The sequence below is a fragment of the Budorcas taxicolor genome, chromosome 11 (assembly GCF_023091745.1).
Source record: "Budorcas taxicolor isolate Tak-1 chromosome 11, Takin1.1, whole genome shotgun sequence".
NCBI lineage: Eukaryota > Metazoa > Chordata > Mammalia > Artiodactyla > Bovidae > Budorcas > Budorcas taxicolor.
The window spans coordinates 146,546,335-146,572,526 of record NC_068920.1 but is presented as its reverse complement, the minus strand read 5'-3'; the positions used below and the strand labels follow the sequence as shown (position 1 = coordinate 146,572,526).

General features: G+C 52.7%; 1 protein-coding gene across 4 annotated transcripts in view; it reads left to right on the top strand.

Moving 5' to 3' along the window:
* Positions 1–21,174, top strand: part of HPCAL1 (hippocalcin like 1) — a 124,366-nt gene extending 103,192 nt beyond the window's left edge. For all 4 annotated transcript variants that reach the window (XM_052648514.1, XM_052648513.1, XM_052648516.1 and 1 more), the window contains 3 exons: positions 14,705–15,099; positions 17,972–18,077; positions 20,301–21,174. In XM_052648514.1, coding sequence (XP_052504474.1) covers positions 14,722–15,099; positions 17,972–18,077; positions 20,301–20,398 — 582 coding nt within the window. In that variant the 5' untranslated portion in view covers positions 14,705–14,721 and the 3' untranslated portion in view covers positions 20,399–21,174. The remainder of the gene's footprint in view (positions 1–14,704; positions 15,100–17,971; positions 18,078–20,300) is intronic.
* The last annotated feature ends 5,018 nt before the right edge of the window (positions 21,175–26,192 follow it).

Below are 26,192 nucleotides of genomic sequence, written 5' to 3'. Positions count from 1 at the left end.
GATTCCGTGGAGGGAGGCTCACCCTCCAGGCCATTTCCTCTTCCTCTCCCTGTTGTGTTCTTCCCACAGAGGCTCATTTATGTCTGATCCACCAACCTGCCTTCCTTCCCTGGGGAAGTAGCTCAAAGCACTCCTCCCCTGAGGATTCAAGTAGCCGTGACCTTCACTCCGGGGCGAGGCGCACCAGGCAAAGGACCGCATAGCTGGGGTGTGTTCATGGGGGAGGGAGGAGATGGCCCCAGCCCAGTGAGTGGACTTTGAGTCTGACACCTCCAGGCCCCCTCTTCTGCTGCAGCTGGTCCTGTGCTGGTAGATGGAACTTTCCAGAACACCACGTCTGAATTCCAGAATGTCCCTTCTTGGAGCTTGAAGTCATCCATATCCCTGATGTTGTTGTGTCTGACTCTTTGCAACACTATGGCCCATAGTTCACCAGGCTCCTCTGTCCATGGGATTCCCTAGGCAAGAATACTGCAATGGGTTGCCATGCCCTCCTCCAGAGGATCTTCTCAATGCAGGGATTGAACCCGAGGCTCTTATGTCTCCTGCATTGGCAGGCGGGTTCTTTACCTCTAGCACCCCCTGGGAAGCCCAGGTACAGAGTCACAAACTGTTAGAGCAACAGGGTCCTAGAGGAAACCCATTCACTGATTCGTCTCTTCATTCATTTGGGCACTGTGCTAAGCCCTTGGTCACACAAGCATTATTTCAGATATTTTTACTGAGCCCTGGTTGTGTGCCCTGTTCTGGGCACTGTGGAGATGTAGCAGTGAACAAAAGCAGGGAGTCAACCATATATCACTACCGCACCAAGTAATGGGAATGGCCACAGAAAGGGGCCAGGGTGAGGGCAGATGCTACTCGAGATGGTCTCCCTGGAGGAGGTTCCCCCAAGAAGACTTGAGCAAAGACGTGAACACTGAGGGAGTGTGTCTTGCAGATACGGATGGGAAGGAAGGGCAGCCCAGGTTGTTCAGTTGCTCAGACATATCTGACTCTTTGTGACCCCATGGACCTGGCTCCCTGTCCTTGGGGAACTGCAGAATCAGAGACCTTGGGGCTAGAACATGCTAGCATATTCTGCTACTGGCATAAGTGAGGTATATAGTCTTTCCTCAAGGAACTCATAGTCTAATGAGGGAAAAACGTAAGTAAATGATGTATTAAAAGTTGAGGTCACAAGAAACATAGGTTAAAAGATGCTACTAGAATACGAAAGGAAGAACAGTTGTGGTGGGGTTGGAAAATGCATCCATGAGTAGGTGGCATTTGAGTTGGGCTTTGGTGGATGAATAGGAGTTTGCTGGGCGGCTGAGGCCAGCAGCCACATGGATGAATGGGTGACTTCAGAGGCACAAGGTGTTCAGGGAAAGCTACACGGCTCCTCTTCCTGTTGACTGAGTGGTTCTTCAAGGGAAAGAACATCCTCTTGGGGAGTCTCCTTCCCTTTCTTCCACCTCTTCTTTCCCCCAGCCTCACGGAGGGCATGTCAACTTCAGGAAAGTGGAACTGGAGAGTGGTTCAGATAGGGAGGAGATTTCTCTGCCTTGCTTAGCCAGCCTGCCTCTTTCTTTCCTTCTTTCCTTTCTTTTTTCCCTCCTCCTTCCCTCCTTTCTTTTATATATTAAAAAAATATTTATTATTCATTCATTTGGCTGTGCTGGGTCCTAGTTGCAGCATACAGGATCTTCCATCTTTGTTGCAGCATGTAGGATTTAGTTCCCTGACCAGAGATCAAACCTGGGCCCTCTGCATTGGGAGCATGGAGTTTTAGCCACAGGACCACCAGGGAAGTCCCTCTTTTATATACTTTTTAAAGCTTTGGGAGGTCTTGGGATTTTAAGCTGCTGGGGTGGATCCAGGAGTCAGGAGGACTCTCAGTTGGATTTCTCAACCAAGTCACTGCTTGGAGCCCAACCAGCTGGTGAAGCTCTGATGCAATAGGCTTTCAGGAAGCCTCTGGAAATGGGCTCCCCAAGGCCTGTGGTCTGAATTTAGATTTAGGTACACCCGGGAACTGCTGGCTCCAGAGGTCTTACTGACCCCTTCGTCCCCCAGTTCTTACCTGGGCTTCGTGTTCACCCTCAGAAGAGGAGGAGGAATGCCCTGTCTCTTCAGCCCCTCCTCCCATCCTTACCCGTAGCAGGGACTAGACCTAGGTCTTCATTGCAGCTGGTCTCCGGAAAAATTCCTGAAGCTGCTGAAAATAGAAACTTGTGGGTCTCACCTGTAATTATGACATGCAAAACACCATTATCTTTCACTCATGGGCACCAAGGAGTGAAATAAACACAGGTCACCTCTCCCAGCTGGGTTGCAGTTAGCAGTGGGCCTGCAGTCGAGGTGCTAATGAACTTGGTGGCCCGCTAAACCAGGCCCCTAGGATGTACCCAGTGCTGAGCAGTCATTAGAAATAAAACACAAGCCACCTACACATATAATTTTACCTTTTGTGGTAGCCACCTTTGAAAAGTTAAATGAGATTAATGTTACCAGCATAATTAACTTAACCTACTGTATCTCAAGTGGTATCATTTATCATTTCACTTGTAATTAGGAGAGAAAAACTATTAATGAAATATTTTTTCCCATATTAAGTTGTCAAAATTCAGTGTAAATTTTACTCCTAGAGAACGTATATGAATTCAGACCAGGCACATTTTAAGTGCTCAATAATCCCATGTGACTAATGGTTCCTGTATTGGACAAATCACAGCTTACAGGTGGAAAAACTGAAGCGCCAGCCAGGTGAAGGGGGCGTGGCGGGGGCGTGGTTAGCAAGCTGGGAGGCGGGGTCTCTTGGGGAGCCTGCCCGACTGCACCCTCTAGCGTCCACCCAACCTCGCTGCAGCCGGCGCCGCCCGCGCACCGGGTCCTGGCTGCTGACACAGGCCTTGGAACAGGACTGGCCCCTCCTCAGAGCAGCCACACTAGAAGCTAAGGCAGCAGGAGGCTTGCTTCCCCACCTGCTTACTTGGAGGAAGGAAGGACGCAAATGCCGTCAGCCTCTTTTCTCCCTAGGACAGGGGCTCCGCCCAGGAGTGTTTGTCCACGAGTCACCGGGAGAAAGATTCAAGGCTGGTGCTGCAAGAGAAACGACACAGACTGCCTGTTTTCTTTTGCCTGCTTCCACTTCCCTGTGTCTTGCTCTGCCCCAGACAGAACAAGCCAGTCTCATCTGGGCCCTCCCATACCTTGAAGTGCAAATTCACGGCCTCGCCCCTCCAGCCTCCTCCCCAGCTTTGGCCTTTTATCAGCAGTTGGTTCCTCCCACCTCTCCCATCATCTCCCCTCCAAGTGTTTCTGAGTCTGCTTGGCCTAGCAAGCTTTGGAGATCTGGGTTGATGAAAGCGTTTTGGAGCAATGGGATGAAATGTCTACCCACACCGGCAGCTGGCGTTGAGCTGTGATTAATGGGACATTTGAGCCCTCAGTTCCAGGAGACTCGCTGGTCGGCGGATAGAGCTACACCATTAAAAAAAAAAAGGCTTTAATTTGCAGACAATACTGACTGGGTTAAATATTTTCACAGGGCTCCCCAGCTACGTGTTTACTTTTTTTTTTTTCTGTTCCAATTTAGCACATTAAGAACAATAACAAGAGTAACTGAGAACCAGAGAGATGGCTTCTAGGGCTACACTAACTCCCTCCCCCACTTTTCCAGTACTGTGAATAAAATGTCATCTTTGAGGCTCTCAGAAGGCTGTTGCTTGTCTAATCTGAGCCCTGCTTGGTCATGATGCTCTTGAAGCCCAGGAAGAGCTTGACTCAATTGCCCTCCCCCGGCACGTCTGTTCTGCACCCCATCTTTCACTGGAGATGAAAGTTAAGATTTTCTGGTAAATGAAGCCTGGGGTGTTTGCCTGACAATAGGGCCAAGGGGCCATTTCTGCTGGGAAATGAGAGTGTTGGCTTTGTCATTGCAGAAAGCCTTGCTTTTTGTCAGCCATCTTTCCCAGCCAGGCGATCGTCAATAAGTTGGTTTGCTGGCTTAATTAGTAACGGAGGGGTCTCTGGGGAACAGCGTTCCACTGTCTCTGTTCCCTTGAGGCTGCCTGCTTCAGGCCAAGAGCCTCCAGGAGAGAGAACTGGAGTAAGGTTCTTCTTAAATATTTCATCTGAGCCTTTGGGCAGCACACACAGGCCCGTGCAAGGGGTAACTGAGAGTGCTGTGTGTGTTGTTAGTTGCTTAGTTGTGTCTGACTTTTTGGGACCCCATAGATTGTAGCCCACCAGGCTCCTCTGTCCGTGGAATTCTCCAGGCCAAGTGTACGGGAGTGGGTAGCCATTCCCTTCTCCAGGGGATCTTCCTGACCCAGGGACTGAACCTGGGTCTCCTGCATTGCAGGCAGATACTTTATCATTTGAGCCACCAATAAGCCCGACTGGGAGGGCTGGTGGAGCTTTATTTGACATTCGTGGGCCCCTTCGTGGCTTCACAGTGAGAGTCCCAGGGGGAAGGTTGTCTTGCAATACTGGTGAGAAGTTTAATGTTGGGGCGGGGCGTTGTGCAGAGGAAGTGGTCACCAGCTAGGAGCACCTCGGTGGCCTCCATCTCTGCCCATGGACTCGGGTGCTGAAAGCGCCCTGGGGAGTTCCCAGCCCCACCTGCCCCAGACAAGCTTCTGCTCCCCAGAAGCCTCAGTTCTTGCTCCCAATGCAGAGGGCCCAGGTTTGATCTCTGGTCAGGGAACTAAATCCTACATGCTGCAACAAAGATGGAAGATCCTGTATGCTGCAACTAGGACCCAGCACAGCCAAATGAATGCAGATGCATCTGAGATGCAGATGATGGAGATGGCCTTGCCTCCTCCCAGCCTGGTTGAGCATGACCCCTACCTGCAGCGCCTGGAATCTGCCACATGCCCTAGAGCTGACCTGTGGGGTCGAGCCTCTGATGGCTTCTTAAGTCCTCCTTGTCATTCAATTGTGGCTTCCACCTGCCATCTTCTTAGCAGACTGCCTTGGCCCTGTGTGGGAATGAAGCATTCCTCTTCAGAAAGTGGACTTCCTCTTGCTCACCCCCCCCCCACCTTTTTGTGTCACTTATTATGCCCCATCTGTATGCCACAAGGAGCCATGAGAACAGGCCCTGTGTCTCCAGCCAGTTGGAAGACCAAGGGGACTGGAGTATTCTGGGCACACCCTGTACACCTGGCCTGATGCCAGGCCCCGAGGACATGCAGAAGGCGAGGGGGGCCTGCACTCCTGGGCTGAGGCTTACGGGGACGGAGCGCCAGCTAGTGGACACGTGGGCACAAGCATTTGCACAGTTAATTTGCTCCCTGTTTGTCGGGTGCCGGGTGTGATGAGGCTCGCAGGGCTCGTAGACAACGAGTTTCCAGGTTCTTCCAGGGAATGCTGCAGCGCCTTCTCTGACTCCATTGCCTTTCTTGGGAGGAGGGGAGTGTTCGCCCATATGGTGAGAGGCTTCCCCATCTCAGAGAGGGACACAGGGTTTTTTGACCGGGGACCTCTAGACGCAGGAATCCTAGACGATCAGACCCCAAAGGGGCCCAGAGTGGTCCCTCCACCGCCCGACCCTCTCTGAAATACACCCTGCCCTTTTAAAACTTGTGGTAAAACACAGACACAGCATAGACGTGGCCATCTTAGCCATTTCTAAGCGTCCAGTTCAGTTGTATTCAGTACATTCACACTGTTACGCAACCAAGTCATCTCCACTCTTTTCATCTAAGTTCGGCTTTTGCTCCTAGGGGATTCTACAGCCATAAATCCCCCCAACCCTGGATTTTTACCTGGCTCCCCAGGGGGACTTTGACATCTTTGTAATTGCCTTGAACTTGCTATGGCAGTTCAGTTCAGTCCAGTTGCTCAGTTGTGTTCAACTCTTTGCAACCCCATGGGCTGCAGCACGCCAGGCCTCCCTGTCCGTCACCAACTCCTGGAGTTTACTCATGTCCAGTGAGTTGGTGATGCCATCCAACCATCTCATCCTCTGTCATCCCCTTCTCCTCCTGCTTCAATCTTTCCCAGCATCAGGGTCTTGTCAAAGGAGTCAGCTCTTTGCATCAGGTAGCCAAAGGATTTGAGTTTCAGCTTCAGCACAATCCTTCCAATGAATATTCAGGACTGATTTCCCTTAGGATGGACTGGTTGGATCTCCTTACAGTCCAAGGGACTCTCAAGAGTCTTCTCCAACACCACAGTTCAAAAGCATCCATTCTTCAGCACTCAGCTTTCTTTGTAGTCCAACTCTCACATCCATACATGACTACTGGAAAAACCATAGCATTGACTAGATGGACCTTTGTTGGCAAAGCTTTTTAATATGCTGTCTAGGTTGGTCATAATTTTCTTCCAAGGAGCAAACGTCTTTTAATTTAATGGCTGCAGTCACCATCTGCAGCGGTTTTGGAGCCCAGGAAAATAAAGTCAGCCATTGTTTCCACTATTTCCCCATCTATTTGCCATGAAGTGATGGGACCAGATGGCATGATCTTAGTTTTCTGAATGTTGAGCTATAAGCCAACTTTTTCCTCTTCTCTCTCCTCTTCCTTCTTCTCTCCTCTTTCACCTTCATCAAGAGGCTCCTTAGTTCCTCTTCACTTTCTGCCATAAGGGTGGTGTCATCTGCATATCTGAGGTTATTGAGATTTCTCCCGGAAATCTTGATTCCAGCTTGTGCTTCATCCCTCCCAGCATTTCTCATGAGGTACTCTACATATAAGTTAAATAAGCGGGGTGACAATATACAGCCTTGACATACTCCTTTCCCGATTTGGACCCAGTCTGTTGTTCCATGTCCAGTTCTAACTGTTGCTTCCTGAGCTGCATATGTATTTCTCAAGAGGAAGGTAAGGTGGTCTGGTATTCCCATCTCTTTCAGAATTTTCCACAGTTTGTTGTGATCCACACAGTCGAAAGCTTTGGCATAGTCAATAAAGCAGAAATAGATGTTTTTCTGGAACTCTCTTGCTTTTTTGATGATCCAGCGGATGTTGGCAATTGATCTCTGGTTCCTCTGCCTTTTCTAAATACATCTTGAACATCTGGAAGTTCATGGTTCATGTACTGCTGAAGCCTGGCTTAGAGAATTTTGAGCACTACTTTGCTAGCATGTGAGTTGAGTGCAATTGTGTGATAGTTTGAGCATTCTTTGGCATTGCCTTCCTTTAGGATTGAAATGAAAACTGACCTTTTCCAGTCCTGTGGCCGCTGCTGAGATTTCCAAATTTGCTGGCATATTGAGTGCAGCACTTTTACAGCATCATCTTTCAGGATTTGAAATAGCTCAACTGGAATTCCATCACCTCCACTAGCTTTGTTCGTAGTGATGCTTTCTAAGGCCCACTTGACTTCACATTCCAGGATGTCTGGCTCTAGGTGAGTGATCACACCATCATGATTATCTGGGTTGTGAAGATCTCTTTTGTATAGTTCTTCTGTGTATTTTTGCCACCTCTTCTTAAATTTCTGCTTCTGTTAGGTCCATACCATTTCCATCCTTTATTGTGTCCATCTTTGCATGAGATGTTCCCTTGGTATCTCTAATTTTCTTGAAGAGATCTCTAGTCTTTCTCATCCTATTGTTTTCCACTATTTCTTTGCACTGATCACTAAGGAAGGCTTTCTTATCTCTTCTTGCTATTCTTTGGAACTCTGCATTCAAATGGGTATATCTTTCCTTTTCTCTTTTGCCTTTTGCTTCTCTTCTTTTCACAGCTATTTGTAAGGCCTCCTCAGACAACCATTTTGCTTTCTTGCATTTCTTTTCCATGGGGATGGTCTTGATCCCTGCCTCCTGTACGATGTCACGAACCTCATTCCATAGTTCATCAAGGACTCTATCTATCAGATCTAATCCCTTGAATCTATTTCTCACTTCCACTGTATAATCATAAGGGATTTGATTTAGGTCATACATGAATGGTCTAGTGGTTTTCCCTACTTTCTTCAATTTAAGTCTGAGTTTGGCAATAAGGAGTTCATGATCTGAACCACAGTCAGCTCCTGGTCTTGTTTTTGCTGACTGTATAGAGCTTCTCCATCTTTGGCTGCAAAGAATATGATTTCAGTGTTGGCCATCTGGTGATGTCCATGTGTAGACTCTTCTCTTGTGTTGTTGGAAGAGGGTGTTTGCTATGACCAGTGTGTTCTCTTGGCAAAACTCTATTAGCCTTTGCCCTGCTTCATTCTGGGGCAAATTTGCCTGTTACTCCCGGTATTTCTTGACTCCCTACTTTTGCATTCCAGTTCCCTATAATGAAAAGGATGTATTTTGGGGGTGTTAGTTCTAGAAGGTCTTGTAGGTCTTCATAGAACCATTCAACTTCAGCTTCTTTGGCATTAGTGGTTGGGACATAGAGTTGAATTACTGTTGAATGGTTTGCCTTGGAAATGAACAGATATCATTCTGTCATTTTTGAGATTGCATCCAAGTACTACATTTTGGACTCTTGTTGACTATGATGGCTACTCCATTTCTTCTAAGGGATTCCTGCCCACAGTAGTAGTTATAATGGTCATCTGAGTTAAATTCACCCATTCCAGTCCATTTTAGTTCACTGATTCCTAAAATGTTGATGTTCACTCTTGCCATCTCCTGTTTGAGCACTTCCAACTTGCCTTGATTCATGGACCTAACATTCCAGGTTCCTATGCAATATTGCTCTTTACAGCATCAGACTTTACTTCCATCACCAGTCACATCGATGACTGGGTGTTGTTTTTGCTTTGGCTCCGTCTCTTCATTCTTTCTGGAGTTATTTCTCCACTGATCTCCAGTAGCATATTGGTCACCTACTGATCTGAGGAGTTCATCGTTCAGTGTCCTATGGCAAAAGTACATGCTACTGACTTTTAAAGGGTAACGCTCTAAGTCAGCCCTTTAATTCAGCTGACTGAGTATGGTCAAGAAATCAAAGCAGAGGCGGGGGGCCCTACTTTGGAGCCGTGAGGTCTCCCTAAAGGAGACTGGAAACTCAGTGATGGATTCCTTCCACACAGTCCTAAAAGATGCCCATCAGTCCTGACTTTGACAGCCACAGGTGTTACTCACTCAACCTTCAGGACAATGGCAGGAAAACATGTTTTTCCACCCATGGTTTCTTGATAGTTCCCCCCCGCACCAAGTAAAATTTATCTTTTTTGTTTCCTAAACACATCCCTCAAATTCTCCCCACCTTGCTTTTCTTCTCTGTATAGCTGGGAGTGCCAGGCCTGCCCTGCCCACCTCCCAGGGTTCAAGGTCGATTGTTGAGCTCTGTGGTCAAGCTCAAGATGGACTCCTGGTCACATCCTGGTCACATCCCAGCTCCAGCAGACGTGGGACCCAGGGAAAGTTACTTACCACCCCCAGGCCTCGGTTTCACCATTTATAAAATGGTCTGCGCAGCCCCTGGCCCAGCTTGAGTGCTTGATGAACTGCAGCTGCAGTTAGAATGACTGTGGTGGGGTTTTTGATGCTGCAGTGGACCGATGCTGCCTCCCATGTGCTCCAGCCTTGAGGAACTCTTTTCAAAGGCAGGATCCATGCCTGATACGCCCATCTCAGAGTCCTGCCATCCAGTGAGCCCCAGAACCCTCAGGAAGGGCCCCCCTGCACTGCTCCCCCCAGAGGGGCCAGGATGCATCCAGGCTCTGCTAGAACGCCAGCTTTGCCAGAAACCGCTTCCCTGGTGGCTCAGATAGTAAAGAATCTGCCTGCAGTGCAGGAAGCCTGGGTTCGATCCCTAGGTCAGGAAGATCCCCTGGAGAAGGAAATGGCAACCCGCTCCAGTACTCTTGCCTGGAGAATCCCATGGAAAGAGGAGCCTGGCAGGCTATAGTCCATGGGGTCAAAAAGAGTCAGGCACGACTGAGTGACTAACACACTTACTTGCCTCCAGTGTTAGCAGGTGTGTGTACATCTGTGTACACAACCAGGACCACCACCACCACGGCAGGAACACCCACTCCCCCCACACTGATGCCCACTCTGAGCCAGGCCAAGGGAGGGAAGAGGACTCTGAAGCCTCGCATGTCTGCCTGTGGGGACACGTGAGAAGGGCTGGGAAAGCTGAAGCCTTCCCAGGCAGACCTCGGCGCCCCTGGCGCACCTCCTAGCAGTTGTGATGACCGTCCTTGTCCCATCCCCAATATGGTCCCTTCCTCTCCATAAACATTTGTTAACATCAGGCGGAGGAGGAATTAGGAGTTCGGCATTTTGTGGATCTTAAAGAATACAAATCACCAACATGTTCTGAGGCCATTTCATACCATGGCTCTGAGCAGCGGTTTGGTTTTCACTGAGGCGAATGGATTCTAAAGGGACTGATCCTGGGAATTTGCTGCAGTCCAATGTTTAGGGCTCAGTGCTCTCACTGCCAGGGCCCAGGGTTCGATCCAGGCTCAGGGAACTAAGATCCTGCAGGCTGTTCAGTGCAGCAAAAAAAAAATACAAAGACGTGAAAGGACTGACCCTGAGCTCTCAGAGCCCAGAGCTTCCCAGAGGTGGCTCGTTTCCATGATGAAAAGAGAAGGAATGCTTTAGGGAAAGGATGCGTTGACTATCAAGGCAGCCAGCAAGGGCACGTTCATGACCATGTTGTCCTCCTGCCCTCCCCAGGCCCTTCCTCCCCTTGCTGCCCCCAGGAAGTTGTGAGACGGGGCCAGATGATCGGGTCCAAGGGCCGGCTTTGCCGCCAGATCCTCCTGGTCGGCTTCCTCCCTGGTGAAGCGGGACGAATACAGGCGAGGTGTCTGATTAAAAACAAAAGTGTCCCACGTCTAGGGACCTTCTTGTGGTTGTCCCCGATGCTGGCAGGTCAGGAGTTAAGCCTTTTGGAACCGCACGGCCCCTAGCATGGGGTTCTGCCCCACAGACACTGATGCCACGTGTTATCAGCTCAGTTCCCTGGGCAGCTGTCTTAGCACTGTACACTGGACAGCTTCAAAAACAGAAATGTATTCTCTCACAGTTCTGGGAGGCTGAACATCTGAGGTCAAGGTGTCAGCAGGCCTGGCTCCTTCCGAAGCCTCTCTTGTTGGCCCATCAACAGGCGTCTTCTCCCTGTGTCCTCAGGTGGCCTTTCCTCTGGGTCTGTGTCCCAAGCTCCTCTACTCAACGGCACCAGTCAGATTGGTTTTTAAATTCTTTTGGCCACTCCGCACCATATGGGAACTTAGTTCCCTGACCAGGGATCAAACTCTTGCCCCCCGCCCCCTTGCAGGGAAAGTGCAGAGTCCTCACCATTGCCAGGGAATTCCCATAGCCTCGTTTATCTTAATGATCACTCTGAGGGTTGTGTCTCCAAATACAGCCACATCCTGAGGTCCAGGAGTTAGGAGGTCAGCGTGTGAATTTGTAGGGAGTAGTTCAGTCCATGACAGCAGCTGACCCTCTCCGCTGACCTCTCTGGACATGTGGATGCTCGCCGCCAGCAGAACAGCCTCAGGTCTCAGCGGAAGGAGTGAAGAGTGAGGGTGGGTGGGTGCGGTGAGACCCTCCACATCGCAGCCCCCTCTGCACATGGGTGGCTGCCTTGGAAGCCAAAGGCAGGAGGCAGAAGGAGAGACCTCTGAGACAAACCACAGCTCTCCCTCCCTGCAGATGTTGGCTGGGAGACTCACAACTGAGAGGAGCGTGGCAAATACAAAGCCTTGAGAGCAGCTGAACTGAGCAAAGGATCACAGATGAGCCTTTTAGTCCAGGAAATACGTAGGTGGATGTGTGCAGTCTGCAGGCTGTCTTAGGTCAAGCCTGGGAGCCCTGGGGTGGGAGTAGGGTTGTGGGGGGTGGAAGGCGCTGGGGGCCAGTGGAAACTGACAACCATGTTACATAGTGACTTGCTGGTTTCCACTTATGAGGATCAACCAATAGGTAAAGCGGAACGGAAAGTGGAGAGGGTAAACCCTGACCCTGTGAAAGTCATGGTTCCCACGCAGGACAGAAGCCCTTGTGGAAGGGGGAGGGGAGGAGAGGGAGATTAAAAGGGGGATTAATAACTTAATCTCCCAGAGAATCAAGAGATCCCTGTCATGTTACTGGACTGAGACATAGAAGATTCTTATGTGTTTATTTTAATTTTGAATAAAACTACACAGAGTTCCACATTTGAAGTTACAAAAAGGTTTACAGTAAAAACTCGCCACATGACCATTGTCTATCAGCCATCTCTCTTTCTGTGGCCAATGTTACCATTTCCCAAGAAGTCATTCTGAGTATGAACAACACGCATAGATTTTCTCTTTTTTTCACAAACAGTAACAAACTCTGCATGCTATCTTGCACCTTTTCTTTTCACTTAAAAATACATCTTGAAGATTATTTTGCATTGGTCACAGTGACAGATGTCTGGGTTGTTCATTATTACAGACAATAGTGCAGGCAGTGGTCTGTGTGCCGTGCTACATCACTTCAGTCATGTCTGACCCTTTGAGACCCTATGGACTGTAGCCCACCAGGCTCTTCTGTCCATGGGACTCTCCAGGCAATACTGGAGTGGGTTGCCATGCCCTCCTCGGAATCTTCCCGACCCAGGGATCAAGCCAGGGTCTCCTGTGTCTTCTGAGTCACAAGTGGATTCTTTACCTTTGAGCCACTGGGGAAGCCTGGAAGTGGTTGTGCTGTACACAAGCTATTTGCACAGGTGGGAGCGTCTCTAGATGTGTTTCTAGAAGTAGGGTTGCTGTGTCCATGGCAACACGTTTGTAATTTTGAAAGATCTTCCCAATCCACCCCCCCAACCTGGGGTTTAAAAAGGAACTTTTCTATAATTTAAATTTCTGTAAATTTAAATGTATGTAAACTTAAAGTCATAAAGTAAAAACAGTGACATGTATAAAACTAATAGTACCTGGGAAGAAACTGAGGAAAGAGGAACTGTCAGGGAAAATATGTGAACTGCATTGAATATCTTTCCTAATGGGGTTTCAGTACATAATGTTTAGGATTCATAAATGTTAAGAAGCAATTCAAGAGACTTCCCTGGCGGTCCAGTGGTTAAGACTCTGTGCTCCCAGTTCAGGGGGCTCAGGTTCAGTCCCCTAGTTGGGTACTAAATCCCCCAGACTGCACAGTGTGGCCAAAAAAAAATTTTTTTAAGATGATAAGATGTTAAAAAAAGAAAAGAAAAAAAGCAGTTCAAGGTGGTTACCTCTGGGACGAGGGTGGAAAACCCTTTGTGTGTGTTTTATAATTTTATTTATGTTTGGCTTTTTGGGTCTTCGGGAGAAGGCGATGGCACCCCACTCCAGTACTCTTGCCTGGAAAATCCCATGGGCAGAGGAGCCTGGTAGGCTGCAGTCCATGGGGTCGTGAAGAGTCGGACAGGACTAAGCGACTTCACTTTCACTTTTCACTTTCATGCATTGGAGAAGGACATGGCAACCCACTCCAATGTTCTTGCCTGGAGAATCCCAGGGACAGGGGAGCCTGGTAGGCTGCTGTCTATGGGGTCACATAGAATCAGACACGACTGGAGCGACTTAGCAGCAGCAGCAGCATTTGGGTCTTTATTGCTGCTCCAGCTTCTCTCTAGTTGCAGAGAGCAGGACTTACTCTCTAGGGGCGGTGCTCGGGCTTCTTTTGTTGCGGGCTCTAGAGCACACAGACTGCAGTAGCTGGGTAGGTGGGCTCAGTAGTCACAGCTCCTGGCTTTAGAGCACAGGCTCAATAGTTGTGGCACAGAGCTCTGTGGCATGAGGGATCTTCTCTGACCAGGGATCGAACTTGTGTCTCCTGCATTGGCAGGGGGATTCTTTACTGCTGAGACACCAGGGAAGCCAGAAAACCCTTTGCTTTCATTTTCTGTTCTGTATGCTTCAAAAGGGCTTCCTTGGTGGCTCAGTGATAGAGTCCACCAGCAATGCGGGAGACACAGGAGATGTGGATCCGATCCTGGAGCTGGAAAACTCTGGAGGAGGACATGGCACCCCACTCCCGTATTCTTGCCTGGAGAATCCCATGACAGAGGAGCCTGGTGGGCTACAGTCCATGGGGTCACAAAGAGTCGGACATGACTGAAGCGATGTAGTGTGCATGCAGGGTCAGTCTTCTGTGCAGGCATTAGGGGAAAACTCCATGGAGAGCACGCGTTTGCATGCCTTCAGTTGCCTGGGACTTTACTATGCACACTGGATACATCCTCTTGGTGCTAATTCCAGATCCACACAGTGCTCCCAACCACAGGGTTTTTCAGAGGCCAAACAAGAAGGGATTCCTGAAAAGTTTCTGGATGCCTGTTCTAAGGATAAAATCAGAATGTGGTGCCTGAAAGAGGAAAGAAATGCTCAGAACATGAGGCGTGCGCTGCAGTCAGGGTGACAGTTTGGCTGGGAGCTGATGAGGGTGATGAGTAGAAGGGTTTCAGCCTCCAGTCTTGTACAAACCCTGCTGGGCACTCGATGAGGGCCTCATTCCCGTTCATTTTATGTGGCCGTTTTCTCCACGTTTCCGATTCTGGAGGTCAGGATAGACCTTGCAGTGCGAGGCGGCTGGTCCTGACTCCACTGGAGCACCCAACCTTCCTCGTGGTACACAGACTAAGGGTCCCCCTCCCCTCTGGGATTCCCCTCCCTGCGGGGGTCCTACACACACTGGGGACAGCTCATCACCGTGATGGCTGGAGTCAGGCCTCTCGGGCCACTGGTGGGGGACACTTGGGGGACAGTCCTCCGACCTGCTGGGAGGCCGTGAGAGGTGGGGAGCCCTCCCCTGCACCCTGTCCACCCCATCTCCAGCCGGGCCTCTGTTTTGCAGGTGTCCCCGCGGCCGCCATGGGCAAGCAAAACAGCAAGCTGCGACCGGAAGTGCTGCAGGACCTGCGGGAGAACACGGAGTTCACGGACCATGAGCTGCAGGAGTGGTACAAGGGCTTCCTCAAGGACTGCCCCACCGGCCACCTGACCGTGGACGAGTTCAAGAAGATCTATGCCAACTTCTTCCCCTACGGCGACGCTTCCAAGTTCGCCGAGCACGTCTTCCGCACCTTTGACACCAATGGCGACGGCACCATCGACTTCAGGGAGTTCATCATCGCACTGAGCGTGACCTCGCGGGGCAAGCTGGAGCAGAAGCTCAAGTGGGCCTTCAGCATGTATGACCTCGACGGCAACGGCTACATCAGCCGCAGCGAGATGTTGGAGATCGTGCAGGTGCGCCCGGGGGGCGGGGCTGGCACCGGGGGCGGGGCCTCAGCAGACCGCGTCCACTCGGGGACCATGCGTGACTCCTCGGCCCGCCTCTGGAACTTTGGGGCCACGTGGCTGCCTGCCCCTCTATCCTGCCCTTCAGAAAATGACTGACTGTCGCCTGACCAGCGGGCCCTTACAGATGGTGATGAGACAAGCCATTGTTGGGCCTCCCAGGTGGTGGCAGCGGCGGTTTAGTCTCTAAGCCCTGTCTGACTCTTGCGACCCCATGGACTGTGTAGCCTGCAGGCTCCTCTGTCCATAGCATTCTCGAGGCAAGAATACTGGAGTGGGTTGTCATTTCTTTCTCCAGGGGGATCTTCCCAACCCAGGAATTGAACCCAGGTCTCCCGTAATACAGGCAGATTCTTTACCGCCTGAGCTATGGTGGAGCTAGTGGTAAAGAACGCACCTGCTAATGCAGGAGAAGGACCATTGTTTACCGATCATCGGTGGTACAAAGCCCTGGCCTACACGCAGCTGATGAGCTGTGGTCTTCCCAGTTCTAAGGGGAGGGGGTGTCATTCTCAGCATTTCACAAACTCTGAGACTAGGTATGGTTGGGGGGTTGGTGGTGCGGGGGTATGATTTCCTGAGAGTTACCAGTTATTGTTCAGTTGCTTAGTTATGTCCAACTCTTTGAAACCCTGTGGATGGCAGTATGCCAGGCTTCCCTGTCCTTCACTATCTCTCAGGAGTTTGCTCACACTCATGTCCATTGAGTCGGTGATGCCATCCAACCATCTCGTCCTCTGTCGTCCCCTTCACTTCCTGCCCTCGATCTTTCCCAGCATCAGGGTCTTTTCCAGTGAGTCGGCTCTTCACATCAGGTGGCCAAAGTAATGGAGCTGGGAATTAAAAGGAGAGGACCCTTGACACTTGCGAAAGGCACTGCCAAGACCTTTTCATATTCCCCTATTTAAGAATGCAATAGAGAGCTTGTCATGTCCTCAGGAACACACAGTTGTAAAGCCAGACTGAGACATTAGTGGTGACGGAATAAGCTCTGGCCCAGGAAGCGCCACTTCAGAAAGCTCTTCTCTCCTGTCAATGACTCTGGCGGGGGAAGCTGTTTTCTGGCAAGGGAAGCTGTTTTCTGGCAAGAAACCAAGTTTTGTTCACTTCCCCAGGTTCCCAGGTGTGTGGTAGAGAGCCACAGAGCCTCTGCTCCCTGGGTCCCCACCCCCTGCACCCCCACTCCTGGAGCCTGGAGACTCAGTTCTAGAATTCCTCAGAGGAGGTGTTCTCTAGTCCACACAGTAGAAACTTCTGGACTAAACTACACACAGAGGGTATCAAACTCAGGAACTCCTTGATCAGCAGCAAGTAGCCTGACCCGTTTCCCAAACAGGTGATTTGCATGCATGAGAATAAACCAGCACAAGTTCAAGGGAAACTGTCCTTCAGCCATTGATCCTGGCTCTTAGCGACAAGCAGTAGTGGAAAGAAGAGATCTGCTTCTGGGGAATCACCTGTCCCGACCTACCTACTGGCCCTCACCGTCCTCTGTCACTGGCCAAGCAGACTGGCTGGGCCAAAGCTTACAGACACGGCAGAGCCGTGAGAGCCGAAAGGGGTGCCTTCCTGTCCAGATGGGATCTGGCTGCTAGGCCCCCAGACCGAGTTCCTAAACCCTAAGCACCTTCCCCCCTTGTCGGCAGATGCTCAGCAGGATGCCTGGCTGCTACACCTTCATCAAAACAGACTGGGCTCCAAGTTCATCACAGCCCAGCAGAGACAGGGAGGGTCTTGGCTCTGGCTCCTTCGCACTCGGATGAGTGCCTGGCGCTGTCCCAGGAGGTGGGCCTGTCCCAGGAGGCGGGCCTGTCCCAGGAGGCCCTGAAAGACACACTTGCTGTGCGGTGAGGCCTTGTCACCCCTGCCTGCAGGTGGAGAGGGGCTGAGGAGTACAGAGTATAATAGATACAAGAAGCCTCACCTGGGGTCAATCTTTCTGGTTTGGTTTTGTAAACCTGCTTTTTAAGACATTACAGCTTCCAGGTTTCTGCTGTTCTTGGTCTGTTGTTTGAGGAATGAGAGTATCAGTCAGTCAAGCCATTTCCACATAGAATCCCAAGTAGCACAGCCCCCTCCCTCTTGCATGTTACTCTGATGAGCTGCTGGTCACCGGCTTCATCATGACCCCCTGGACACACACACACACACACACACACACACACACACACACACTGATGCACATAGACACATGCACACATCACTACGCCTGGACTCTTGGACAGAGACGGCCTGCATGGTGCCGAGCCCTCGGATGGCAGCATCCTGAAGAGAAGGTTCTCGGTCCTGCTGGAGAGACCCATGGGCCCTGGGCCTGTCCTTTCTGGGGCTGGTGGTGTGGTTTCCCCTGGGAGTTGCAGAGGCTATCTTTTCTTGCTTCTCACCGAGGTACAGCAATCCCATAGTCAAATATTTGTGGCTAAGCGTGCCGTGTGATGCACCGTGCACACACATGTCTGTGTTGCCGAGTGAGTGAGGGGGCGTCCCCAGCCACCCCCCTCCAGAAGGCCTGAGAGCTGTCCCACTTCCCGTCCCCAGACAGCCCCAGTCTTGCCGCTGTCAGAGTGGGTCATTTCACCTGTTCTTGAACCTCATGTAAATGAGGCTGGCTTCATTTTGCTCACGAGCTGTCTGCAATATGCATGCACGCTATTGGGAAAAGCCCTGGAACATTCCAGCTGGGGAGGGTCCTGGAGCTGGTGGGCAGCCCGGCCTCTCCTCCTGCCGTGGGCGAGGGTAGGGGGGCAGATCAGGCCTGTGCCCCATCCCCCCAGGAGCACCCAGAACATCTAAGCACACGCATCTGTGTGCCCCTTTGCAGGCAATATATAAAATGGTGTCCTCCGTGATGAAGATGCCAGAGGACGAGTCCACGCCGGAGAAACGCACAGACAAGATCTTCAGGCAGATGGATACCAACAATGACGGTAGGACCCCCGCATGTCTGTGCCGCGCTGCTGGGAGCAGAGAGGCGTTTGGGGCCCTTCCCTGCAGCTTCTGGGACCTTGCCTAGCCCAGCCCTGGCCAGTGCAACTATGCTGAGAGCTGGGCTTCGGAGACCAGTGTCCTGCCCCCTGAGCGGTAGTCTCTTCGCTTCTAGAATGGGGAGACTGTGGGCCTGTGGGCGTGTCCCAGGGAAGAAGAGGCAGGTGTGCCCATGGCACCTGGGTTGGAATCAGGTGTCCTGGGTGGTAGATGGATGGATGGCCCCCCACCATCCCTCCTCCAGGCCCCAGTGGCCCCGGCGACTGTCAGAAGGTGCTGGCCTGCAGCAGCTGTGCCAGGCTTGGTGGGACCACACCACAGCAGAAGTGGTGGGTTTTGGCGGGGGACCGCCATGGGAGCCTGGCAGGGAGGACGTGCCCTGTGTTTCCTTCTCTGCCTCGGCTGTGAGCTTCTTTGGGGTCCACGCCAGGGAGGGTAACCATGAAACAGGATGGATCCGCACAAAGTGCAGCCCCAGAGCCATGTCAAATTTGCTTTTGAAGGATAAAGAAACGCGGCATTTAGAAAAGAAAAAGAGAAACTACCCGCTGCGCTGTGCTTGGGGGTTGAAAATAAGCTAATGCATGGGAAAGCCCCCCACTCCCTGGCCGAACCTTTAAGTGCTGTTTGCAGATGAAGGCAAATGACTGAGCCAGCAGGGGAGGGGCGTGGTGGGGCTACAAGCACATCAACCCGTGGAGACAGTTTTCAAAACACGATCAACGTAATACAGGCTTGCGCCTGGTGTGGCCTTTGGGCAGATTCACAAAGCATGTCTTCCACCCTCCAGGGTAGCAAGGCACAGGCTTTGGATTCAACAGATCTGTTCCAGCAGTCTTGGCTTTTCCGAACCTCAGTTTACTCTTCTGTGAAATGGGGATAATAATTCAGTCTTTTGTGGTTGTGAGGATCCAGAGGATCTGCTCTGACCTCTCAGCTCTGTGCATCTTCCCAGGCTGTCCGTGAACCAGGCCCTGCACTTCTCCTGTGAGCCCCGGGATCGGCCCTGAAGCTTGGGGAGGGGGCAGGAGAGGCAGTGTTGGAGGAGAGGAGAGTGAAGCAGGGGTGTGCAGAATTCAGCCCTCGTCCTTCTCTGGGTTTGCCCCACACCCTTCCCACCTTCCCGGCCCCTCCTCAGAAAGCACAGGTAGTTGCTGAGGCCACGGGTCCTGAGTCTGGCGGAGCACCAGGAGCACCCTGATGGCTGCGGACAGACTGTGCTCAGGGGCCCCCATCCCCTTGCCAGCCCCGCTTTCTGCCCAGAGGAGAGGCCAGTGCTTTCATTAGCTCGTTGCCCTGAGTAAGTAAGTGTTAATCACTCAGTCGTGCCCAACTCTTTGCGATCCCCATGGACTGCAGCCCACCAGGCTCCTGTGTCCATGAGATTTTCCAGGCAAGGATACTGGAGTGGGTTGCCATTTCCTTCTCCAGGGGATCTTCCTGACCCAGGGATCAAACTCGGGTCTCCGGTACTGCAGGCAGATTCTTTACCAACTGAGCTACATGGGAAGCCCCTTGCCCTGAGTGGTCAGGGTAAAGTCTTCGTTAACCGTATGAACAGTCACAAAGCCCAGTAGTCCTCTGCATCATCCCAGGAGCCTCCTTTTCTGCTGGGGAGATGACTGCTCCCCTTCCCAATCTATCCCTTTGCCTGGGGTGGTTTAGTCTCCTGCTGGGGATGCTCTGGGGGTGTTCACGCCTTTGAGACAGGCATGGCTGTGATCCCCCCACACAGATGAAGACCCTGGGACATGGAGAGGTGGGTCGCTTGCCTGTGGAGGCAGAGCTAAGTGCCCACCAGTGTGCTGGGCATGGCCCCAAGCTCCTGTGTTGGGGTCACTGGCTCTATCTCGTTTCACAGCTACAGAGGCAAGACCGAGGTTCCCCCAAGGCACAGGTTGCCAGAATGCAGGGTCTGCTTCAAACCTAGGTCCCTCCCGTATCTGTATCTTGGGAGAAGTACCACGTGATCAATGAAAGCCAAACGGGTTTTTCCAGAAATGCCTTCAAAGCGCGTGGAGCCTGGACAGCATCCCGCCTCTAGAGGGCTCGAGACTTGGACCCCAGGAGGCTTCCCCGACCCAGGAGCTGTCCGTGTGTTCTCCCGAGAGTGGCAAACAGTGAGCACTGGCTAACTCCTGTTTCTCCTGTCCTCCTTCCTGCAGGCAAACTGTCCCTGGAAGAATTCATCAAAGGTGCCAAGAGCGACCCATCCATCGTCCGGTTGTTACAGTGTGACCCCAGCAGTGCAAGTCAGTTCTAAGGGGTTGGTGTCTGAACAGTGCAGAGAAACACAGGCTTGTCTTGCCATTTAAGCTTTGCTTGCAAAAGTGGATGCCTCCTCAATCATTCCTGCTCTCCCGGGGCGGCCAGGCAACACGTCACTGCACCTGCCTGCCAGGCAGCTGTGCCCCACTCCTCACCTGGCCTCCTCCCACCCCCACCCCGCCCCGGTCCCTCCAGGACGACATCCTGGGGATGTGTTTACGTGCAGGGCTCATGGTGTCCTCACTTTCGGGGCACCTCCCAGCCCACAGGGAGCCCTGAGGACACGCCAAGGATACCAGTGGGACTTTCTGAGATCGCGCCAAGGCCAGCCGATTGATCTGTGATGGCAGGTGACTCTGTGGGAAAGATGGGGACAAGAACAGAGGGAGAGGAGACGGGCAAGCCCTCCCCGTGCATGGCTCCACCCAGCTCGTTTGTTTCCTCCGACCAGAACCACTTGCACGTATATATACTGTGGTCTCCTTTTAATATATAAATTATACGTACGGTGATGTGAAATGTAACGTGTAGGTTCCGTATTTAATGCCTTGATTGCCTTTGAAGTGTGGTTCCCTCGTGGCCTGTGATTCCCACCCCCCTGGCCCCCCCGAGCCTGGTTACTTTGTGGTATTTATGCCCTCAATCTGCCCTTCTCCAAAGGACATGCATGCATGCCCAGGGCTGTGGAACCCTCCTGTCCGCGTCATGAACGCAGGTGTCTCTGTGAGGCTTGTCCTCCCTGTTGATTGGTCTGGCATTCCCTGTATTAAAATGATCAAATAAACAGGAGGTGTCTGAGTCTTGTGTTGGCCTGCGACAGCCCCTGTTCAGCTGCCGTGGCCTGAGCGCTCTCTGGACAGGTGGCCTCTGTGGGTCCAGCTGCTCATTGTAAACTGGGCTGCCCCTGTGTCCCTGCGGCCGTCACTGTGTCTATAAATCCTGTGCAACCTCTCCTTACATTTCTGCCTAATGCCAAGAAATACGTGGAAATAAAACATGACTGTTCTTGGGGGTTTGATGGCCAGGCTTCTGCCTCCTTCCCTCCCTCCCCCAGCTTCTCTGCCCCCCGCCCCCAGCCCAGCCCCATGGTTTAATCAGCAAGGTTGTGAGACTGCACATCCCCAGCAATGACAGGGCCTAGACTCCGGGCATACGCACGGGCCAGGAGGGCGGGCAGGCGTGGTTTCTCAGGCTGTGGCCATCAAAATGCTTCTGGTTTCAGAAGCAGCAGAAAGGGCCTTAACTGTGGGCAAGGTGGGCACCACCTTGTCAGCCTGGCTGACACCGCGTCTGGGGGGCATCACTAAGGATGTCCTGGTTCTTTCCGCTGCCCCACCACCCTGCCCCTGGCCTCTGAGGTAGCTTCTGTCCACACCCTTGAATCCTTGGGATCCCTGCAGGATAAGTGAAGCTGACACGGGAGCCTTCCAAGACAGAACAAGAAGTGGCCCTGGCTTATTTCTTCCTTAAAAGGGAAGAGAACTTTCCAAAATTCTCCCGCCCACCTCACCCCGGCAGGCTTCTCGATGCCTTGGCCTGGAGTGTGAGGTGCCTAGAGGCACCCAGGGTGACAAGGGCCCCTCCCCCAGGGGGCGTGCCACCAGGAAGGGTGGACAGGACTGAGGTTCTGGTTCCAGTGTCCGTCACACCCGCCCACGGGCCAGGTGACTGCTCTTGAGTCTCACCTGGAGAAAGGCAGGTGATCGAGGTAAGTGGGCAAGCATGTAGGCTGCCCCACAGCAGAGACACTGGCTGTTTTTAGTCAACAATATCTTTTAGGACTCCATGCCTGTGATAGAAAGTGTGAGCCCTGTCTGCTAGTGCTTTTGCGGTCAACGGCATCGCCAAGTCCAAACCTTCATGGGCAGTGTCCACAGGGATGGGATGAGAGCGGGAGGCCAGGTGACCTGGGGCGCTTCCTACCACGAGGCCGCATCTGATGGTGCCGTGATGAGCGGTGCAGAGGAGGCCGCAGTGCTGCTAACAGGGGCTATTGCCCAGTGACGAGGCATAGATGGGAGTGACTGCAGGTGCGGGGTTTGCCACAGAAACAGACAACAGAATGTCTCTCTCTCCCTCGGTGGTGGTGTTTAGTTGCTAAGTCACTTTTGCAACCCCACGGACTGATCCGAAAGGAAATCAACCCTGAATATTCATTGGAAGTACTGATGCTGAAGCTGAAGCCCCGACACTTTGGCCACCTGATGCAAAGACCAGACTCATTGTAAAAGACCCTGATGGGAAAAATTAAGGGCAGGAGGAAAAGGGGGCAACAGAGGATGAGATGGTTGGAAGATATCGCTGATTCAATGGACTTGAGTTTGTGCAAACTCCAGGAGATAGTGAAGAACAGGGAAGCCTGGCATGCTGCAGTTCATGGGGTCGCAAAGAGCCGGACACGACTGAGCGACTCAGTAACAGCAGCAACAATGGACTGTAGACTGCCAGGCTCCTTCTGTCCATGAGATTTCCCAGGCAAGAATATTGGAGTGGGTTTTCATTTCCTTCTCCAGGGGATCTTCCTGACCCAGGATTTGAACCCCATGTCTCCTACATGTGGGTTCTTTACCACTGGGCCACCAGGGAAGCGCCTCCCTCTGAATACTTATTCATGTATATGGGTGGTGGGGTTGGGGTGGGGGGAAGGGAAAGAGAGAGGCATTGTAAGGAACTGGCTGATAAGATTATGGGGGCTGAATGGTCCCAAGATTTGCCAGCTGGAGACCCAGGAGAGCCTACGGCATTTGTTGCAGTCCGGGTCTGAAGGCAGGAGCCCGTGGTCCCAGCCCAAGGCCGCCAGGCAGAGAACAGAGCCTCAGTGCAGCCCTGTTCTAGTCGGTCCTTTGGATGAGGTCCTCAGCCTGGTGGGAAGCCCTACAGTACTGTATGCTAATGCGGTGTTGACCTCATCCAGAAACACCCTCACAGACACACTCAGAATAGCATTGAACCACCCGCCAGGACACCCATGACCCAGCCACACAGACGTTAAATAACCATCCCTGTGCTTCCACACAAATGGGAAGGATGTGGATCTGGGGTCCTGGTGGGCCCTGCCCCAACAGAAGCTCACAGAAATCAGGGTGGTTCCTTAGGGAGTCGTCGGCGATGAGGACCTGCCCTAAGGAAGGGAAGGGACCACCCGCAGGCCCGTCACTGACACGGGGACTCCCTTAGAAGCTGTCCATACCCCTCGGGTCCCAGGAAGTTAATGGCAGAAGGAGAACCTGTCAGATTATCTTACCCCCCACCCCCCACATGGCCCCTTTCACTGTGTGTGTGCGCGTGTGTGTGTGTGTGCAGGGCGACAGGCAGTGTGGTTTCTGCAGGCAGGGCTCGGTGGGACTCGGGGGTCCAGTGAGGGATATGTGTCTGTCCTGCGGGGCAGTGCCATGGACGCGTGCACGAGGAACAACCCACATAGACACTGGGTGTTGAGGGTCCCATGCGTCCAGCCTGCATCAGCAGCAGGCAAGTGGCCCCTGGGGACCAGTGTGAGGCTGTGTCGGGTGCCAGCCTTGCAGCTCCTTCCAGGTGGGTGGGGGAGGGACCTGAGCCCCCTGCCCCGGCTGGCCCGGGCTGCTTTCACAGTGGGGGCAGCCCCGGCCCCTGTCCCCAGCTTGTGGCCTCTGTGAACGTCGTGCTTTTCTCAAGACTCTATGCCAACGGAGCTGAAAACTCTTCCAGAAGGTCACCCCACCCCTCCCGGGTACGCTTCACAGTGCCCACACTTGCCTTGCTCACAGCGCTCTTCCCCTTGAACTGACCTCGCAGGTCACCCCTTCCCCTTCCCGGAGCCAGTGCCCAGCCTGGCTTGGCATTAGCTGCTCAGGGTGTTCCCTTGGTGGCCTCCTGGTTAGGACTCTGGGCCTTCACTGCAGTGGCCTGGGTTTAATCCCTGGTTGGGGTTATGAGGTCCCACAAGCTGAGCAGAGCAGCTTAAAACAAAAGGCAAAAAAACCAGAAGTTCTGAATGAGTGAGTGAATGAATGAAGAGTGTTGGGGAGTCCCCAGTGGCACAGTGGATAGGAGTCTACCTGCCAGCGCAGGAGATGTGGGTTCAGTCCTTGGCCCGGGAAGAGTCCACATGCCGCCGAGCAACTAAGCCCGCGTGCCACAACTGCTGAGCCTGACAACAAGAGAAGCCCCCGCAATGAGGCGCCCCCCGCCCTCTGCAACTAGAGAAAGCCTGAGTAGCAACAAAGACCCAGCACCACCAAAATACTAAATTAATTTTTTAAAAAGTCAGTATTGGGGGCCCACCTTATGGTCTGGAACTGCACCCAGTGGGCCCTGGACACAGAGGCAGAGGAACAGGTCCCAGCCTGGCCACTGATAACCACATGACCCTGGACACATGCGACAGGGACCCAGAGAGCCAGGGGTGCTGCCCTTGACCCTGTAGGTCAGCTGGTGGAGGGGTGGGGCAGGCAGGTGCAGGGCCTCGAGGGAGGGCAAGGATACCTATGGGCCAAGACCTGCCCCTCTGACCGTCTAGCTCAGAGCAAGGACTGCGAACAGCTCACGGCTTCTACAGAGAGGGGGGCCAGAGCCAGGGTGGGACCAGGCACCTGGGGTAGGAAAAGCATAGACCCAGGGCCGTGCAAAAATGGGGAGGGAGGCACACCAGCAGCCATTGGTACCCTGGTCCCAACATGTGGGGACAAGCAGGACCTGGGCCTGGGCATCAAGGGCTAGTTGGTGGGTGAGGGGAGATAAGGGCAGTGCCCCTCGGCTTCCCACACCACCGCGCTTCAATAGGGGGAGAGGAGGGCTTGTCTTCACAGCCAGGGTGGGATGGGTGGCCCACCGTGTCACCAAGCATGGTGTGGGCACCTCAGGAGCCCAGGGTGGGGGCATCACCTACCTGGTACAGGCAGGAGGTGAGAACAAAGGCTATGGGGGACCACCAGCTCTTCCCTGGGTGTGAGGCAGGAATGAGGGCTGGGCTCACCTTGGGGGGCTTCACCTGTGCTCAGGAAGATTCCGGGGAAGCAGCCTGGTCCAGGACAAGCTGTCTGGAGCCTCAGAGCCTAGATACCCAGTGTAGCTGGCCCTGTATCTCCCTCTGAGCTGGGCGACGTTCCAGTGCCCACAGCCCTCCTGTCACAGTCAGGCCTCTACCAGTGGCATCTGTTGAGTGGCTAAATGTTAGTGTTAGTCACTCAGTGATGTCGGACTCTGCAACCCCATGGACTGTAGCCCACCAGGCTCCTCTGTCCATGGGATTCTCCAGGCAAGAATACTGGAGTGGGTTGCCATGCCCTCCTCCAGGGGATCTTCCCGACTGAGGGATCGAACGTGCATCTCTTAGGTCTCCTGCATTGGCAGGCAGAGTCTTTACCACTGAGCCATCAAGGAAGCAGGACCTGACAGCTTGGTGGCAGTGCAAGACCACAGAGGAGTCTCAAGCACGAGGCGCTGCTGCCCTCTGGTGGCCGTGGCTGGGAGGGCCGTCTAGGCTTGAGTGCGCAAACCCCCCAGCCTGGTTTAGGAAACTCCGGGACCAGATTCGTATCTGAGCTTTCTCTCTCTGCCCCATTTGACAGGTGAGGAGCTTGAGGCCCAGGGGTGACCTGATTTTCCGTGAGACACAGCAAACAGAAGGTGCAGCTGGGCTCCTGGTGCCCAGGACTTGGAATCCCTGATGATAGGGTTGTCACATAAAATATCAGGGTGACCAGCCAGCAAGTAGAGTAACCTAAGAAAACCTGACAGAGAGGGATGGAGTCTGCATAGACATGCAAGGTCACCATCTTCGGGGTCACTATGAGGGATACGAGGAGCAC